General features: G+C 40.2%; 1 protein-coding gene across 1 annotated transcript in view; it reads left to right on the plus strand.

Moving 5' to 3' along the window:
* The window catches only part of IGSF11 (immunoglobulin superfamily member 11), a 225,055-nt gene that overhangs the window by 26,731 nt on the left and 181,289 nt on the right, over window positions 1-17,035 (plus strand). The window contains exon 2 of the mRNA XM_058437471.1: window positions 9,558-9,619. Coding sequence (XP_058293454.1) covers window positions 9,571-9,619 — 49 coding nt within the window. The 5' untranslated portion in view covers window positions 9,558-9,570. The remainder of the gene's footprint in view (window positions 1-9,557; window positions 9,620-17,035) is intronic.

Raw genomic sequence — 17,035 nt, forward strand, 5'->3', positions numbered from 1 at the left:
TTGCTATTGTTTTGATAATTGCCTGAGGATAACCCCCCTCCCCCACCTGCTGAGCTGAGTTCTGAGGAGAACCAGAGTGAGGTAGTCGCCATACTCTGATAATTGAGATTTTTCTGGGAGATGCATGTTCAGACAAAACATTGACTGTGTTCTGGGGATGGTTCTTTTAATGGAATTCCAAAAGCAGTCAAAGATGCAGGCTTTTGGCCTCTTCCAGTGAGCTGGAGAGGGAGGAGTCATGGGAATAGACCCAAGTTTAAAATATCACAGACAACCCTGATATTGTTTGGTTGCGTCCCCACCCAAATCTCATCTTGAATTCCCATGTGTTGTGGGAGGGACCTGGTAGGAGGTAATTGAATCGTGGGAACAGGTCTTTCCTGTGCTGTTCTTGTGATAGTGAATAAGTCTCAGGAGATTTGATGATTTTAATAAGAGGTGTTTCCCTGCACAAGCTCTCTTTGACCACTGCCATCCCTGTAAGATGTGACTTGCTCCTCCTTGCCTTCCTCCATGATTGTGAGGCTTCCCTGGCCATGTGGAAGTTTAAGTCCCTTAAACTCTTTTTCCTGTGTAAATTACCCAGTCTCAGGTATGTCTTCATCAGCAGCATGAAAATGGACTAATACAGTAAATTGGTACCAGGAATGAGGTGCTGCTGAAAAGATATCCAAAAATGTGGAAGTGGCTTTGGAACTGGGTAACAGGCAGAGGTTGAAAGAGTTTGGAGGGCTCAGAAGAAGACAGGAAAATGTGGGTGTCAGACCTCTGAGCCCAAGCAAAGCCATTGCATCCCCTGTGACTTGCATGTATCCATCCAGATGGCCTGAAGTAACTGAAGAATTACAAAGAAGTGAAAAGGACCTGCCCTGCCTTAACTGATGACATTCTACCACAAAAGAAGTGTAAATGGCCGGTCCTTGCCTTAAGTGATGACATTACCTTGTGAAAGTCCTTTTCCTGGCTCATCCTGGCTCAGAAAGCTCCCCCACTGAGCACCTTGCGACCCCCACTCCTGCCCGCCAGAGAACAAACCCCCTTTGACTGTAATTTTCCTTTACCTACCCAAATCCTATAAAACGGCCCCACCCTTATCTCCCTTTGCTGACTCTCTTTCGGACTCAGCCCACCTGCACCCAGGTGAAATAAACAGCCATGTTGCTCACACAAAGCCTGTTTGGTGGTCTCTTCACACGGATGCGCATGAAATTTGGTGTCATGACTCGTTTCGGGGGACCTCCCTTGGGAGATCAATCCCCTGTCCTCCTGCTCTTTGCTCCATGAGAAAGATCCACCCATGACCTCAGGTCCTCAGACTGACCAGCCCAAGAAACATCTCACCAATTTCAAATCCGGTAAGTGGCCTCTTTTTACTCTCTTCTCCAACTTCCCTCAGTATCCCTCAACCTCTTTCTCCTTTCAATCTTGGCGCCACACTTCAATCTCTCCCTTCTTTTAATTTCAATTCCTTTCATTTTCTGGTAGAGACAAAGGAAACACGTTTTATCCATGGACCCAAAACTCCGGCACCAGTCACGGACTGGGAAGGCAGCCTTCCCTTGGTGTTTAATCATTGCAGGGATGCCTCTCTGATTATTCACCCACTTTTCAGAGGTGTCAGACCACGCAGGGACGCGTGCCTTGGTCCTTTACCCTTAGTGGCAAGTCCCACTTTTCTGGGGAAGGGGCAAGTACCCCAACCCCTTCTCTCCTTGTCTCTACCCCTTCTCTACTTTCCTGGGGCAGGGGCAAGTACCCCTCAACCCCTTCTCCTTCACCCTTAGCAGCAAGTCCCCCTTTCCTGGGGCAGGAGCAAGTACCCCTCAACCCCTTCTCCTTCACAAAGCCTGTTTGGTGGTCTCTTCACACGGACATGCATGAAAGTGGGAAAATTTGGAATCTTTTAGAGACTTGTTGAATGGCTTTGACCAAAATGCTGATAATGATATGCGCAATGAAATCCAGGCTGAGGTGGTCTGAGCTGGTGATGAGGAACTTGTTGGGAACTGGAGCAAAGGTGACTCTTGTTATGTTTTAGCAAAGAGACTGGTGGCATTTTGCCCATCCTAGAGATTTCTGGAACTTTAAACTTGGGAGAGATGATTTAGGGGTATCTGGCAGAAGAAGTTTCTAAGCAGCAAAGCATTCAAGAGATGACTTGGATGCTGTCAAAGTCATTCAATTTTAAAAGAGAAACAGGGCATAAAAGTTTGGAAAATTTGCAGCCTGACAATGTGATAGAAAAGAAAATCCCATTTTCTGAGCAGAAATTCAAGCTGGCTGCAGAAATTTGTGTAAGTAATGAGGAGCTGAATGTTAATCATTAAGACAATGGGGAAAATGTCTCCAGGGCATGTCAGAGACCTCTGTGGCAGCCCCTGCATCACAGGCCTGGAGGCCTAGGAGGAAAAAATGGTTTTGTGGGCTGAGCCCAAGCTTCCTGTGCTGTGTGCAGCCTAGGGACTTGGTGCCTTGCATCCCAGCCACTCCAACTGTGGCTGAAAGGGACCAAAGTTGAGCTCAGGCTGTGGCTTCAGAGGGTGCAAGCCCCAAGCCTTGGCAACTTCCATGTGGTGTTGAGCCTGTGAGTGCACAGAAGTCAAGAATTGGGGTTTGGGAATCTCTGCCTAGATTTCAGAGGATGTATGGAAATGCCTGGAAGTCCAGGAAGCAGTTTGCTGCAGGAATGGGGCCCTCATGGAGAACTTCTGCTAGGGCAATGCAGAAGGGAAATGTGGGCTCAGAGCCTCCACACACAGTCCCTACTGGGGCATTGCCGAGTGGAGCTGAGAGAAGAGCGCCACCATCCTCCAGAACCCAGAATGGTAGATCCACCAACAATTTGCACTTTGCACCTGGAAAAGCCACAGACATTCAATTCCAGCCCATGAAAGCAGCCAGGAAGGAGGCTATACCTTGGAAAGCCACAAGGGCAGAGCTGTCCAAGACCATGGGAACCCACCTTTTGCATCATTGTGACCCAGATGTGAGACATGGAGTCATAGGAGATCAGTTTGGAGCTTTACGATTTGACTGCCCTGCTGGATTTTGGACTTGCATAGGGCCTATAGCCCCTTTGTTTTAGCCAATTTTTTCCCATTTGGGATGGCAATATTTACCCAATTCCTGTTCCCTCATTGTATCTAGGAAGTAGCTAACTTGCCTTTGATTTTACAGGCTCATAGGTGGAAGGGACTAACCTTGTCTCAGATGAAACTTTGGACTGTGGACTTTGGGTTAATGCTGAAATGACTTAAGACTTTAGGGGTCTGTTGGGAAGGCATGATTGGTTTTGAAATGTCTGGACATGCAATTTTGGAGGGACCGGGGCAGAATTATGTGGTTTGGCTGTGTCTCCACCCAAATCTCATCTTGAATTTCCACGTGTTGTGGGAGGGACCTGGTAGGAGATAATTGAATCATGGGAGCAGGTCTTTCCTGTGCTGTTCTAGTGATCGTGAATAAGTCTCAGGAGATCTGATGATTTTAAAAAGAAGCATTTCCCTGCAAAAGCTCTCTTTGCCTGCTGCCATCCATGTAAGGTGTGAGTTGCTCCTCCTTGCCTTCCTTCATTATTGTGAGGCATCCCCAGCCAGTGGAACTGTAAGTCCATTAAACCCCTTTTCCTGTATAAATTACCTAGTTTTGGGGTATGTCTTTATCAGCATGATGAAAACAGACTAATACAACCCCCTCCCCCATCTTACCAAGATTCAATAGTTTTTTGTTTTTTTTTTGGTAGATAACTTCCAGTTTGTTTTTTGACCTGCATGTGTAATCACCTGAGGGGTTCTTCCTGCCCATTGCATAAAGAGAGACCATGAAACTGTAGCAGAGATAGAGTTTAATAGACATAAGGCTAGACATGTTCTGTGGGAGATGAAGTTTGTACTCAAATCATCTCATTCAAAGCCCATATGTTAGGGGTTTTTCAAGGGCAATTTGGGAAAAGGGGTGGGGGTGGCCAGGTACCAGGTGCTTGCTGCTGATTGGCTGGGGCAGAGATGAAATCATGGGGGTTGAAGCTTTCCTCCTTCATGCCAAATAACTTCTGGGTGGGGCTACAGGAGTGGGGTTGTTGGTTCAGGTAGAGCCATCAGGTCCAGTTGGAGACATGGGTGTCAGATATGCAAAAAATTCTGGAAAGATATCTCAAAAGGCCAACCTACCATAGTGGTGTTATTTGGGAGAGTAATTGATGAATTTGCATATCTTATAAGCTCTGGAATAATGACTGCACCTTAGCAGGACTCAGGCTCCTCTCCTCGCTTTAGCCTGATGGCCTCCTATTAGCTTTATAAAAGCAGTTGAGTTTTGGGCCATGTCTATTATCATTTAAACTGTAGCCTAAATGTCTTCCAAAGTTAGCATGGCCCAATATGCCAGGAATAATTAAGGAAAGGCAAGATGGGGGTTAGCTTAGCTTGGTTTACTGTAATAATTTTTTCACTGGTATAACTTCTGCAAAGGTGATTTTACATATAGTGAGGAATTGGCTTATGTGATTATGAAGGTTGAGTAATATCATGATCTGCTGTTTGCAAGTTGGAGACCCAGGACATCCAGTGGTATAATTCCAGTCTGAGTTCAAAGGCCTGAGAACCAGGGGAGCCAGTGGTATAAATCCCAGTCCAAGAGCAAAAGACCAATATTTCAGCTCAAGCAGGCAGACAGGAAAAAAAAGGGCAAATTCCTTCATCTTCTGCCTTTTTGTTCTGTTCAGGACCTCAATGGCTTGCATGATGCCCACCTGTATTGGGAAGGATAATTTACATTACTCAGCCCACCAATTCAAATGCTAATCTCACTAGAAACACCCTTCCAGACACACCCAGAAATAATGTTTTATCTGAGCACTCTGTTGTGCAATTAAGTTGACAAACAAAATTAACCATTACAGTTGTTTGGCTCATATTTTTATTGTTTAGAGGTAGAGTAAATTCACAAAGCTCCTCATTTTGTCATTTCAGAAGTAGGACCTCAATTATATAATCTTAGGACTTAAAATGTTTTCCTATGGCTTTTGTGATAGCAAATAAAGTTTTGCACCACTTTTATAAATTTTTGAGGGAATCAGCAGACACCAAATGGTAAGCCACTGATTTTTTTATCACCTCATTTTAGAAGATTATACAGATTGTACACTTATTAGTTAAGATTTCTCTATTTTTTGATGTATGGGATTATATCAAATTAAAAAGCTTCACTGAAAAGGAAACAATCAACAAAGTGAAGAGACAATGCACAGAATGAGAGAAAATATTTGCAACTATTCATCTAGCAAGAGATTAGTAACCAGATTATGTAAGGGACCCAAACAACTCTATAGGAAAAAATCTGATAATGCAGTTAAAAATGGGCAAACGATCTGAAAAGACATTTCTCAAAAGAAGACATACAAATGGCAAACAGTATACGAAAATGTGCTCAACATCATTGATCATCAGAGAAATGCAAATCAAAACTTCAACGAGATATCATCTCACCTCAGTTAAAATGGCTTTTATCCAAAAGACAGGCAATTAACAAATGCTGCCAAGGATGTGAGGAAAAGGGAACCCTTGTACACTGTTGGTGGGACTGTAAATTAGTACACCCACTATGGAGAAAGGTTTGGAGGTTCCTCAAAAAAATAAAAATAGAGCTACCTTATGATCCAGTAATCCCACTGCTAGGTATATACCCCAAAGCAAAGAAACCCAATGTATCAAAGAGATAGCTGCACTTTCAAGTTTATTGCAGCACTGTTTACAATAGCCAATATTTGGAAGCAACCTGAGTGATATGGTTTGGATTTGTGTCCTCACCCAAATCTCATATTGAATTGTAATCCCCAATGTTCAAGGAGGGACCTGGTGGAGATGATTGAATCATGGGGATGGGCTTCTTCCTTACTGTTCTTGTGATAGTGAGTGAAATCTGGTTGTTTTAAAGTGTGTGGCATCTCCCCCTTTACTCTCTTCCTCCTGCTTCAGCCATGTAGGATATGTCTGCTTCCCTTTGACTTCCATCATGATTGTAAGTTTCCTGAGACCTCCCCAGCCGTGTTTCCTGTACAGCCTATGGAACTGTGAGGCAATTAAACCTCTTTATAAATTACCCAGTGTTAGGTAGTTCTTGATAGCAATGTGAGAATGAACTAATACAGAAAATTGGTACCTATGAGTGGGGTGTTACTATAAAGATACCTGAAAATGTGGAAGCAACTTTGAAACTGGGTAACAAGCAAAAGTTAGAACATTTGGGAGGGTTCAGAAAAAGACAGGAAGATGAGGGAAAATTTGGAACTTCCTAGAGACTTGTTAAACTATTGTAACCAAAATGCTGATAGTGAAAAGGACAAGGAAGTCCAGGCTGAGGTGGTCTCAGAAGGAAATGAGGAACTTATTGAGAACTGTAGCAAAGATCACTTTTGTTATGTGTTATCAAAAAGGTTGGAGGCATTGTGCCCCTGCCCTAGGGATCTGTGGAACTTTGAACTTGAGAATGATGATTTAGGGCATCTGGCAGAAGAAATTTCTAAGTGACAAAATGTTCAAGAGTGACCTGGCTACTTCTAGCAGCCTATGCTTATATTTGTGAGCAAAGAAATGACCTGGAATTGGAACTTATATTTAAAAGGGTAACAGAGTATAAAAAGTTTGGAAAATTTGCAGCTTGGCCATGTGGCAAAAAGGAAAAACCCATTTTCTGGGGAGGAATTCAAGCTGGCTGCAGAAATTTGCATAAGTAAGGAGGAGCCAAATGTCAATAGCCAAGACAATGGGGAAAATGCCTTGAAGGCATTTTAGATGCCTTTTCGGCAGCTCCTCCCATCACAGGCCTGGAGGCATAGGTTTCATGGGCCATGGGCCGGGCCCAGGGCCCTGCTGCCCTGTACAACATCAGGACACTGTTCCTTGCATCCTAGCTGCTCCAGCTCCAGCTGTAGCTAAAAGGGCCCCATATATGTCTCAGGTCACTGCTTCAAAGGATGCAATCTGTAAGCCTTGGTGGTTTCCACATGGTGTTAAGCCTGTGGGTGTGCAGAGGGTAAAAGTTGAGGCTTGGGAACCTCCGCTTAGATTTCAGAGGATGTGTGGAAATGCCTGGGTATCCAGGCAGAAGTCTGCTGCAGAGGCAGAGCCCTCATGGGGAATCTCTACTAGGGCAATGCAGAGGGGAAATGTGGGGTTCGAGACCCCACACAGAGTCCCCACTGGGGCACTGCCTAGTGGAGCTGTGAGAAGAGGGTCACCATCCTCCACACCCCAGAATGGTAGATCCATTGACAGCTTGCACCATGTGCCTAAAAAAGCTTCAGGCATTCAACCCAAGCCTGTGAAAGCAGCCATGGGGGCTATACCTTGCAGAGCGACAGGGGTGGAGCTGCCCGAGGCCTTGGGAGCCCACCCGTTGCATCAATGTGGCCTGGATGTGAGACATGGAGTCAAAGGAGGTTATTTTGAAGCTTTAAGATTTAATGACTGTCATCCTGGGTTTTGGACTTGCATGGGGCCTGTAGCCCCTTTGTTTTGGCCAATCTCTTCCTTTTGGAGCAGGAGTATTTTTCCAATGCCCATATCCTCATTGTATCTTGTAAATAACTAACTAGTTTTGAGTTAGGGACTTGCCTTGTCTCAGATGAGATTTTGGACTGTGGACTTCTGAGTTAATGCTGGAATGAGTTAAGACTTTGGGGGACTATTGGGAAGGCATAATTGTATTTTGAAATGGAAGAAGAAAATGAGATTTGGGAGGGTCCAGGGGTGGAATGATATGGTTTGTATTTCTGTCCCCACCCAAATCTCATGTCAAATTATAATCCCTAGTGTTGAAGGAGGTGCCTGGCAGGATGTAATTGGATCATGGGGCAGACTTCCCTCTTGCTGTTCTCATGGTAGTGAGATCTGAGAGATCTCATGAGATATGGTTGTTTAAAAGTGTGTAGCACCTCCCGCTTTGCCCTCTTTCTCCTTCTCTAGCCATGTAGGACATGTCTTCTTCCTTGTCACTTTTTGTCATGATTGTAAGTTTCCTGAGGCCTCCTCAGCCATGCTTTCTGTACATCCTGCAGAACTGTGAGCCAACTGAACCTCTTTTCTTTATAAATTACCCAGACTCAGGTAGTTCTTTATAGCAATGTGAGAATGGACTAATACACTGAGTGTTCATCAACAGATGAATGGATAAAGAAAATGTGGGACATATATACAATGGAGTACTATTCAGCCATAAAAAAGAATTAAGTCCTGTTATTTTTGACAACATGGATGGAACTGTAGGTCATTATGTCAGGTGAAGTAAACCAGGCAGAGAAAAGCAAATTTCTAACTTATTTGTGGGAGCTAGAAATGAAAACAATTGAACTCTTGGAGATAGAGGGTAGAAAAATGGTTATCAGAGGCTGGGAAGGGTAGTGGGAAGTTTGGGGAGAAATGGGGATGGTTAATGGGTACAAAACATAGTTAGAAAGAATGAATAAAACCTACTATTTGATAGCATAACTGGGTGACTATAGACAATAATAATTGTATCCTTAAAAACAACTAAAAAAGTATAAATGGTTTGTTTGAAACACAAAGGATAAATGCTTGAGGTGATGGATATACCATCTACCATGATGTGATTATGGTATTTTATGCCTGTATCAAAATATTTCATATATCCCGTAAATAAATCAAGAGGATGCAGGGAATTATGGCAGACATACCTCTTAACGTGGATCCTTAAATGTGTGATCCTTTTGCTCTATATATGTTTTGCATTCAATATGTTTGTAATATGACAAATAAATATGAGCCAATTTTTTGCCTCCCTGTAGAAAGAGATCCAGAAAGCTTGTTGGTTGGGGTTCAAGGGAAGTATAAAAAAGAAAAGAAGTATAATTTAATTTTTGGAGTAGGAAAGGGCAAAAAGGGACCTCAACTAAAGTGAGAGAGAATTTAGACCTATTTTGTGGTGGTAGGCCAAAGGCTGAGAAAGACCTGGATATGGGCATTGGGAGTGCTCATCCATACTGAGGAAAGAAACCAGTAAATGCCATCTTGCAAGCTGAAGGACTTCATGTATGGTATGTGTGGTTTCCTAATCTGAAAGAGCTTGTAACTTTTTAAACTCCTCACCATTCATTGTCAGAGGAGGTTTTAAATTACTAAAGAAAATTGGATAAGTGTGTTACTGTTCTGATAACTTGTTGTAATTGATGCAGGTGACCTACTACAAGGAATAATATAGGAGATAAAGAAGGTCAAGGTCTCTGGATGGTGGCAGCCATAATGGAAAAGTAGTATCCATTCTATTACCCTGATCCACCTTGATACAACTGTGGGTAATCCCATACAGATCTAGTTTGGGGTAGCTTTAGTTAAGCGTTAGTTAAATAGAAAACTATTAAAGTTTCTGTGTGATTAATTGGTCTGATGAAATGCTTTCCATCCTAATATTTTGTTATGACTCCAAATCCTGTACCCGAGAAGGTTTTCCTAAAATAAACTATTTAAAAATTTAAAAAAAAGAAATTCATATAATGTTATCATGACATAAAGTCTCTCTTCCTCTGTTCTCACCTTCCTCAGGCAAGAAGAATAAATGTCTCTGGTGGAACTTTTGCTCTGGTGGAACTGCTTTTCTAGAACTGGTGAGTGACTTGACATTGGAAAAGTTTTATTACTATTAGTAATTATTATCTCTTATGGCCTGGCTGAGTGAAAGGCTTTTTGTGATACTGACCTCTATGTATATTCTCCTACTACTAAAAAAAGTCTTCCATTTCTAAGTCCTGGGAAAAATCATTTTTTCTTTCAAAAAATATTTATTGAGCCCTTGCTATGTGTCAGGCACTGTGGATTCAATAAGAAATAAGACAGAATTCTTAACATTGAGAATCCATATGCTGGAGGGTGACTCTGATAAGAAAATAAGCAATGCAATTATAACACACTGTGTTAAGAGCTATGATGGGAGAAGTACAAACAGCTATTGGTGCCTGTAGAAGAAGCGCATAACCCAAAGCTGAAGGGTAAGGAGAAGTGACATAAATATAGTAAAATGTATAGTCAGTTTGTTGTTATAAGGCCTTTGGAGTGCTGGAGTTCAGTTGCAGCTACAACATTTACTAGTTCTGTTTCCTTATACAGGTTTCATAACCTTTTAGAGGTTCAGTTTTCTTATATTTAAAATAGGGACAATAATACCACTCACTTCATTGGCTAGCTATGAAAATAAATGAGTTAATACGTAGAAATTGCTTAGCACAGTGCTTTTGTAAATAATAAAAAATGGAAGCTCATTATTACTATGCTGAGAGTTGAAGGGTTATTAAGATTTAAGAAGTGAATGAGAGTGATCAATGTCAGGAGAAGCCTATTCCAGGCAAAGAGAAGAGCATATTACACGCTCGGAGGCAGAACAGATTACAGGGAGTTTGAATAACTAAAAGAAATTCAATATGTTGTAATATTGAGTGTGAAGGGGCTGGGTAATAATAGATGAGGCAGGAGAGGTAGACAGGGGACATATAGAGATGTTTAGCTTTTATTCCAAGAATATGCAGAGTCATCAAATGATTTCTTGCAGGGTATTGACACAATTAGACTTGCACTTTAGATCATGCTGGTTGTAATTGGGAAAAATGGATTGAGGAAGAGATTGGAAATTGGGTGACTAAGATGACCTTATTATAGAAATTTCTATTTTAAAAATGGCTAAGTAAAGACGGTACTGTCCTTCTATTCTCTCAGAAATCAACCCAAGGTAAGAAGAACAAAAAACAGAAATGTAAACTTCATCTTTTTTAAAAAACTAGATGAAACCTATAAACCTTAGCCACAATATATGAGGGGGCATTACCAAAAGCAGTGATGGTTATGGGTGAAGAGGAGTATTGGCAGATACAGTCAGGTGCTGCTTGCATCTGTATACCTCAAGCAAAACTGGGGAAATACTCAACAATTCCTTATTTGGAATTATGGGAAGATGGTAGTGGAAGCCTCCCTAACCCACTCAAGTCAATACTAGTAAGGAGCAGGATTGGTAGGAATGAGGGAAAAATCACACTAATAGGCCATATCTGAGTTTTACATTTTATTTTATTAGCGGTACAGGGTGGAGGAAAGAGACTCTGCATTGGGTACAGCCCTATAGCAACTGATCTTTGATGACTCTGGAGAAGTAAAAAGAAAAAAGAAACTTTTACGCATAACCTTGTGTCATAAGTAACATCACTGTTAACTGGGAAGAATTTCTGCTAATCCAGAAATTCTTGGCTTAGCAGAAAGGAAGGTCTTAGCTCCTTCCTCTTATAAAACTCCTGCCAATAGTGATCATAAGAAAAACTCATCACATTCAAACTTGAGCAGTAGTCAAAGAGGAATTAACACAGGATTTATATAAGTATAAAAAAAAAAAGAAGGAAGGAACAGTAGACACCAAAACAAGCAGAGAAAGAAAAACTGTCATTAGAAAAAAAGTTGTCATAGATTACATAAAAATTTTGGGCCGGGCATGGTGGCTCACACCTGTGATCCCAGCACTTTGGGAGGCCGAGGTGGGCGAATCAAGAGGTCAGGAGATCGAGACCATCCTGGCTAACACCGCGAAACCCTGTCTCTACTAAAAATACAAAAAAATTAGCTGGTCATGGTGGCAGACACCTGTAGTCCCAGCTACTTGGGAGGCTGAGGCAGGAGAATGGTGTGAACCCAGGAGGCGGAGCTTGCAGTGAGCTGAGATTGCGCCACTGCATTCCAGCCTGGGTGACAGAGCGAGACTCCAACTCAAAAAAAAAAAAAAAAAATTGGCCAAGTATGAATTAAAATATAAAACAAAACAACAAACCTTAATTATGCACTCCTTCTGTAAATATGGACTCAAAACGAAGAACTCCAACGGCTCAGAGAAGACATACTAAGACCACAGAGGGACTTGACAAGTGAGCTCTGGGAAGAAATGGAGAATTAAAAAACTATTATAGGAATGAAGGTCTTATTGGAAGAAGCCAAAAGAAAACTAGATATAACTTAAAACACTTCGGAGATGCGGAAGATGGAATGGAGAAAAGCAAGAAAAATGAAACAGAATCCACAAAAAATTTAGAAGTATTAGGGACAAAAATAATTGATAGGAAAGATAAGGAGGTCCAATATATAACAGTGAGTATAGATTCAATGGACTAGATGCGATATTTAAATATATAATTCAAAAATATTTTCTAGAAACAAAAAATGTCTTGGAAATATGTATGGAAATGGTATTCTATAGCCTAGGAAAACTTGACATGGAATTGTTAACATTTATGTTACGTTCAAACAAAATTACTGTTCCTCAAAGATTAAGACTCTTTTGTGCAACTAGGCAAAACGGTCTAATTTCATGTAAGAAAAAAAATTCAGACTGGCTCAGACTTCTCCACAGCAGCAATCAATGCTAGGAAACAATGGAATAATGCTTAAAATTCCTTAAGGAGAGAAAGTGTGGACTCCAGAAGTGCATTCCCAGATAAGTTATCCTTTTAGTGAAAAGATAGCAGATATCTTTGAATATGCACAAACCCAGAGAATATAATTCCATGAATTTTTATAGCAGATGGAAAACCTCAACAACCACAGATAAATGGAGAAATTATGGCAAAAAGAGTGGCAGTGCTGTACCAGTATGATTAAATGTGGAATTAAGGTGAAAATAAACATGGAGGTTACAGTTAGAAAGGAATCTGTTTTATAAACTCTGACAAAGTGGAAATGATAGAACAAACAAAAGATGGGAAGGGGAAGAAAAAGTGGGAGGTAGTGTAAGCACTTTTTATAATTAGAAGCTAAAATTATTTAAAATCTAGATGAAGTAATTGAAAGTAAATATATTTAAAACTTTGAAGACAAGTACTAAGATAAATCTTATAATTCACTAACATTAGGTACTGGAGTAAGAAGCAAGTGAAAATGAAATGGAAATAGACTAATTTATTTAATCATTGTTGATACTGTGGAGTCAATAGATACCGTCCAATGAAATAGAGAATTAAATGTGTTATACACTTAGGATTAGCCCACAGATATATTCGCAAATGTGAGGAATAAGGTATATGAAAAGATGTTTATGGCAACATCATTTGTAAAAGCCAAGGACTGTGAATCAAGGAAATGCCCATTAATTGGAACTCGTGAAATAAATTATGGTATATCCATTCAGTATAGCTCAGGGGAGAGAGGGATACATTTTATTGTATACCTTTTGGTAATTTAACATTTTTTGTGCCATGTCTGTATATGCTTTCCTTTTTTAAATGTTTTTTATTATTTTATTTATGTATTTATTTATTTTTGTTTGAGATGGAGTTTTGCTCCTGTTGCCCAGGCTGGAGTGCAGGATGGCCTGATCTCAGCTCACTGCAACTTCTATCTCCCAGGTTCCAGTGATTCTCCTGCCTCAGCCTCCCTAGTATCTGGGACTACAGGCATGCACCACCACGCTTGGCTAATTTTGTATTTTTAGTAGAGACAGGGTTTCTCCATGTTGGTCAGGCTGGCCTCGAACTCCTGACCTCAGGTGATCTGCCCGCCTTTGCCTCCCAAAGTGCTGGATTACAGGTGTGAGCCAACCGCGTCCGGCCTGCTTTACTTTTTAAAATAACATTTTTTAGTTTTAAAAGTAAATTTGTAAAAAGAGGCTATTTAAATAATTTGTATTAGAAATGATGATAGCCCGTGTTAGACAAATGGCAGTGGCATGGAGAGAAGTGGATGGATTGGAAGTATTATCAGTCAGATTTGGTGTTAGAATGATGAGTAGTGAGGAAGAGAAAGGAGTTGAAGACAACATCTATATTTCTTCTAGTTTGGGTAACTGGATAGATGGAGATGGGATATACTGATTCCCCATGGATCTGTCCTCAGGATTCATCCCTCATCTCCCTCTGTAGAATTCTGTTATCTCATCCCATTCCATGACTTTCGATTTACATATTTGTGAACAGTTTCCATATCTTTCATAAACTCTAGACTACCTGGTTATCAGACGCCCCCTGGATGTAACTTGTAGCACTTATCCTTGACTAATCACAAGACCCAAGATCATAAACTTTAAATCTAAAATGAACCTTAGAAATGCCTCATGGTCCAGCCCTTTTATTTTACCAATGAAAAGCCTAAGACACAGATTATGTGACTTTTGGATTTTTCTTGTAAATTTAAATAAGTTGAAGTATGAAGTTACATATTTTTGATCTCCCTACTCCTTATTGAAATGATAATAAACTAAAACATTTCTAAGCAGTGAATAGTAGATCAATTTTGTCTTTTAACCACATGTGTCAAGTAGGCAACATATGGGAATTAATGACAAATTGTCATTATCTCTGTGATCTCTGCCACACTGGCTTCAAAATCTTTCTAGCTGCCTAGACTCAAAGCCTCAGAGACTTCTTTATTCTCTTATTCTAAGGATCTTCTCTTATCCAACACTCTACATCAACCCACTGTTGAGTGATTTTGGTTCTTTTTCTGAAACATCTTATATCTGTGTCTTTTTCTCTATTGCCGTTATTACAGCTGTGGTTTACATTTTCAAACTGATCTCCTTGATTTTAGGCTCTTTTTCAGTTTGTCTTTGAAACTACAGTAGTTTCTCCTTATCCATACTTTCGCTTTCGGCAGTTTCAGTTACCCACAATTGCAGTCTAAAAGTATTTTTTTTTATTATTATACTTTAGGTTTTAGGGTACATGTGCACAATGTGCAGGTTTGTTACATATGTATCCATGTGCCATGTTGGTGTGCTGCACCCATTAACTCGTCATTTAGCATTAGGTATATCTCCTAATGCTGTCCCTCCCCCCTCCCCCCACCCCACAACAGTCCCCGGAGTGTGATGTTCCCCTTCCTGTGTCCATGAGTTCTCATTGTTCGGTTCCCACCTATGAGTGAGAACATGCGGTGTTTGGTTTTTTGTCCTTGCGATAGTTTACTGAGAATGATGGTTTCCAGCTTCATCCATATCCCTACAAAGGACATGAACTCATCATTTTTTATGGCTGCATAGTATTCCATGGTGTATATGTGCCACATTTTCTTAATCCAGTCTATCGTTGTTGGACATTTGGGTTGGTTCCAACTCTTTGCTATTGTGAATAGTGCCGCATTAAATGGAAAATTCCAGAAATAAACAATTTATCTTTTAAGTTGCATGAAGCTCTGAGTAGCATAATGAAATCTCATGTCATCACGTTCTGTCTTACCCGGATGTCAATCATTCCTTTGCCCAGCGTATCCTCACTGTACACTCTGCCTGCCCATTAGTTTCTTAGTAGTTGTCTCAGTTATCACATTGAGAAAATACAGTGTACATTGGGTTCAATACTACCCAGAGTTTCAGGCATCTACTGCTGCTCTTGGAATGTATCCCCAGTGGATAAGAAAGGACTAATATACAGCAAAATGTTTTTCTAAAACCATGGATCTTACTGCAATCTCTTGTAAAACGTTCAATAACTTTTCAAAACAGATAGATCAAAGTCCAGATTTCTTGATGGCGTTCAAGGCCCTCCATGATTTCTAACCAGCCCTTGTTTCTGATCTGATTTCTGAATACACTTGCCACTGCAGCTATACCTGACTAGTCATCTTTTCCAAATTCAAGCTGTACTTTTCTACTCATGTGTAGTAGTTTACCTTTTTCCATCTATGTGAAGTAACTTTTCTCTTATTTTTTTGTTGATGATGTAAGTATCCTTAAAGAGCTCATTCATTTACCATCTACTTTGGGATGCATTCCTAGAGCAAACTTTCTTTCCCTGTACTCCCATGTCTCTGAATTTATACCACCAGTAGAATTATGTTCTCACAGTTTGCTTTCCATTCTACTGAGTGGTATTGTGTCCATGTACCTTCCTTCATGCAGAGATAATGTATTTTTCATTTTGGTATACTACATTAACCTTCCCTTTCCCAGTTTTTGCACATTCTCAGTGCTCAGAAAATTTTCTGGATTGAATTGAGAACTCTTTGTGACTCCTCTGCAGAACTTCAGTAATCTGAAATTGGATTAAAACCTGAGGTTAGACACCAGAGGGATTATCCGCAAACATTTAAGTAATAGTGGAACAAAAGTACCCTTGAAATTTGTTATACTTCTAAATGTCATTCTGCACCTGTGACCTTTTTTTCCCCAATTTTCATATCCTATTTATTTTGCAATTTGTTACAATTGGGGCATATTTCAAAAAGTGAAACATTATACTTAATACGACTGATTTCCCAAAGGGACTAGATTAGGAATGCAAAGAATTTGTTACCTGAGATGATAATGCAAGTTTTGAAGCTTTTTTTTTTGAAAACATATAAGATAGAATAGAAAAGTTGTTTTGGTTTTTAAAAAATATATGCCAGCCAATTGAGGACATCACCTTTGTGTGCTTTACGTTTTCTCCCACTAGAGAGCAGCAAAGATTCATAATTGAATCAGGCAATAGCTAAAAACGCTTTGGGATTACTTTTGAAATATAGTTTCCAATGCTAAATTGCACAAAATGCCTTTTCCATTAATTTAAAAAACATATTTGATTGACTTTCTGGCCAAGTGGAAACGAATCCCTATAAAGGCTTTTAAGTTTAGTGAAGCAAATTGTGCTATATGGCAGAATAATTTTCTTACCTTACTTTTTGGCTTCATTTCTTATTTCATTTATTCATACAGCAAACGTGTTAATCTCTATTGTGCTAGGCACTGCGCTGTTCTTGAGGGTACAAAACTGAATAAGACATAGTCCCTGCTTCAGAGAACCCTGTTTCATGAAAAAAATTGTTTTAGTATTTCTATACTAAATACAATGAAGTATGCAAATATGTTATAAGACATAGTAATACATAGCATGCATTGAATGCTTACAATATGTTAGGCACTGTTCTAAGTGTTTTGCTTTCACTATATCACTTATTATTCACACTCTAAGAAGAAAGAATTAGTATTCCCATTTTATAGGCAGGAAACAGAGGCACAAAAAAGGTTAAGTAATCTGCCACACATCACACGACATATAAATGATGGAGTCAGCATTTTAACT

The sequence above is a fragment of the Hylobates moloch genome, unplaced genomic scaffold (assembly GCF_009828535.3).
Source record: "Hylobates moloch isolate HMO894 unplaced genomic scaffold, HMol_V3 SCAFFOLD_4, whole genome shotgun sequence".
Lineage (NCBI taxonomy): Eukaryota > Metazoa > Chordata > Mammalia > Primates > Hylobatidae > Hylobates > Hylobates moloch.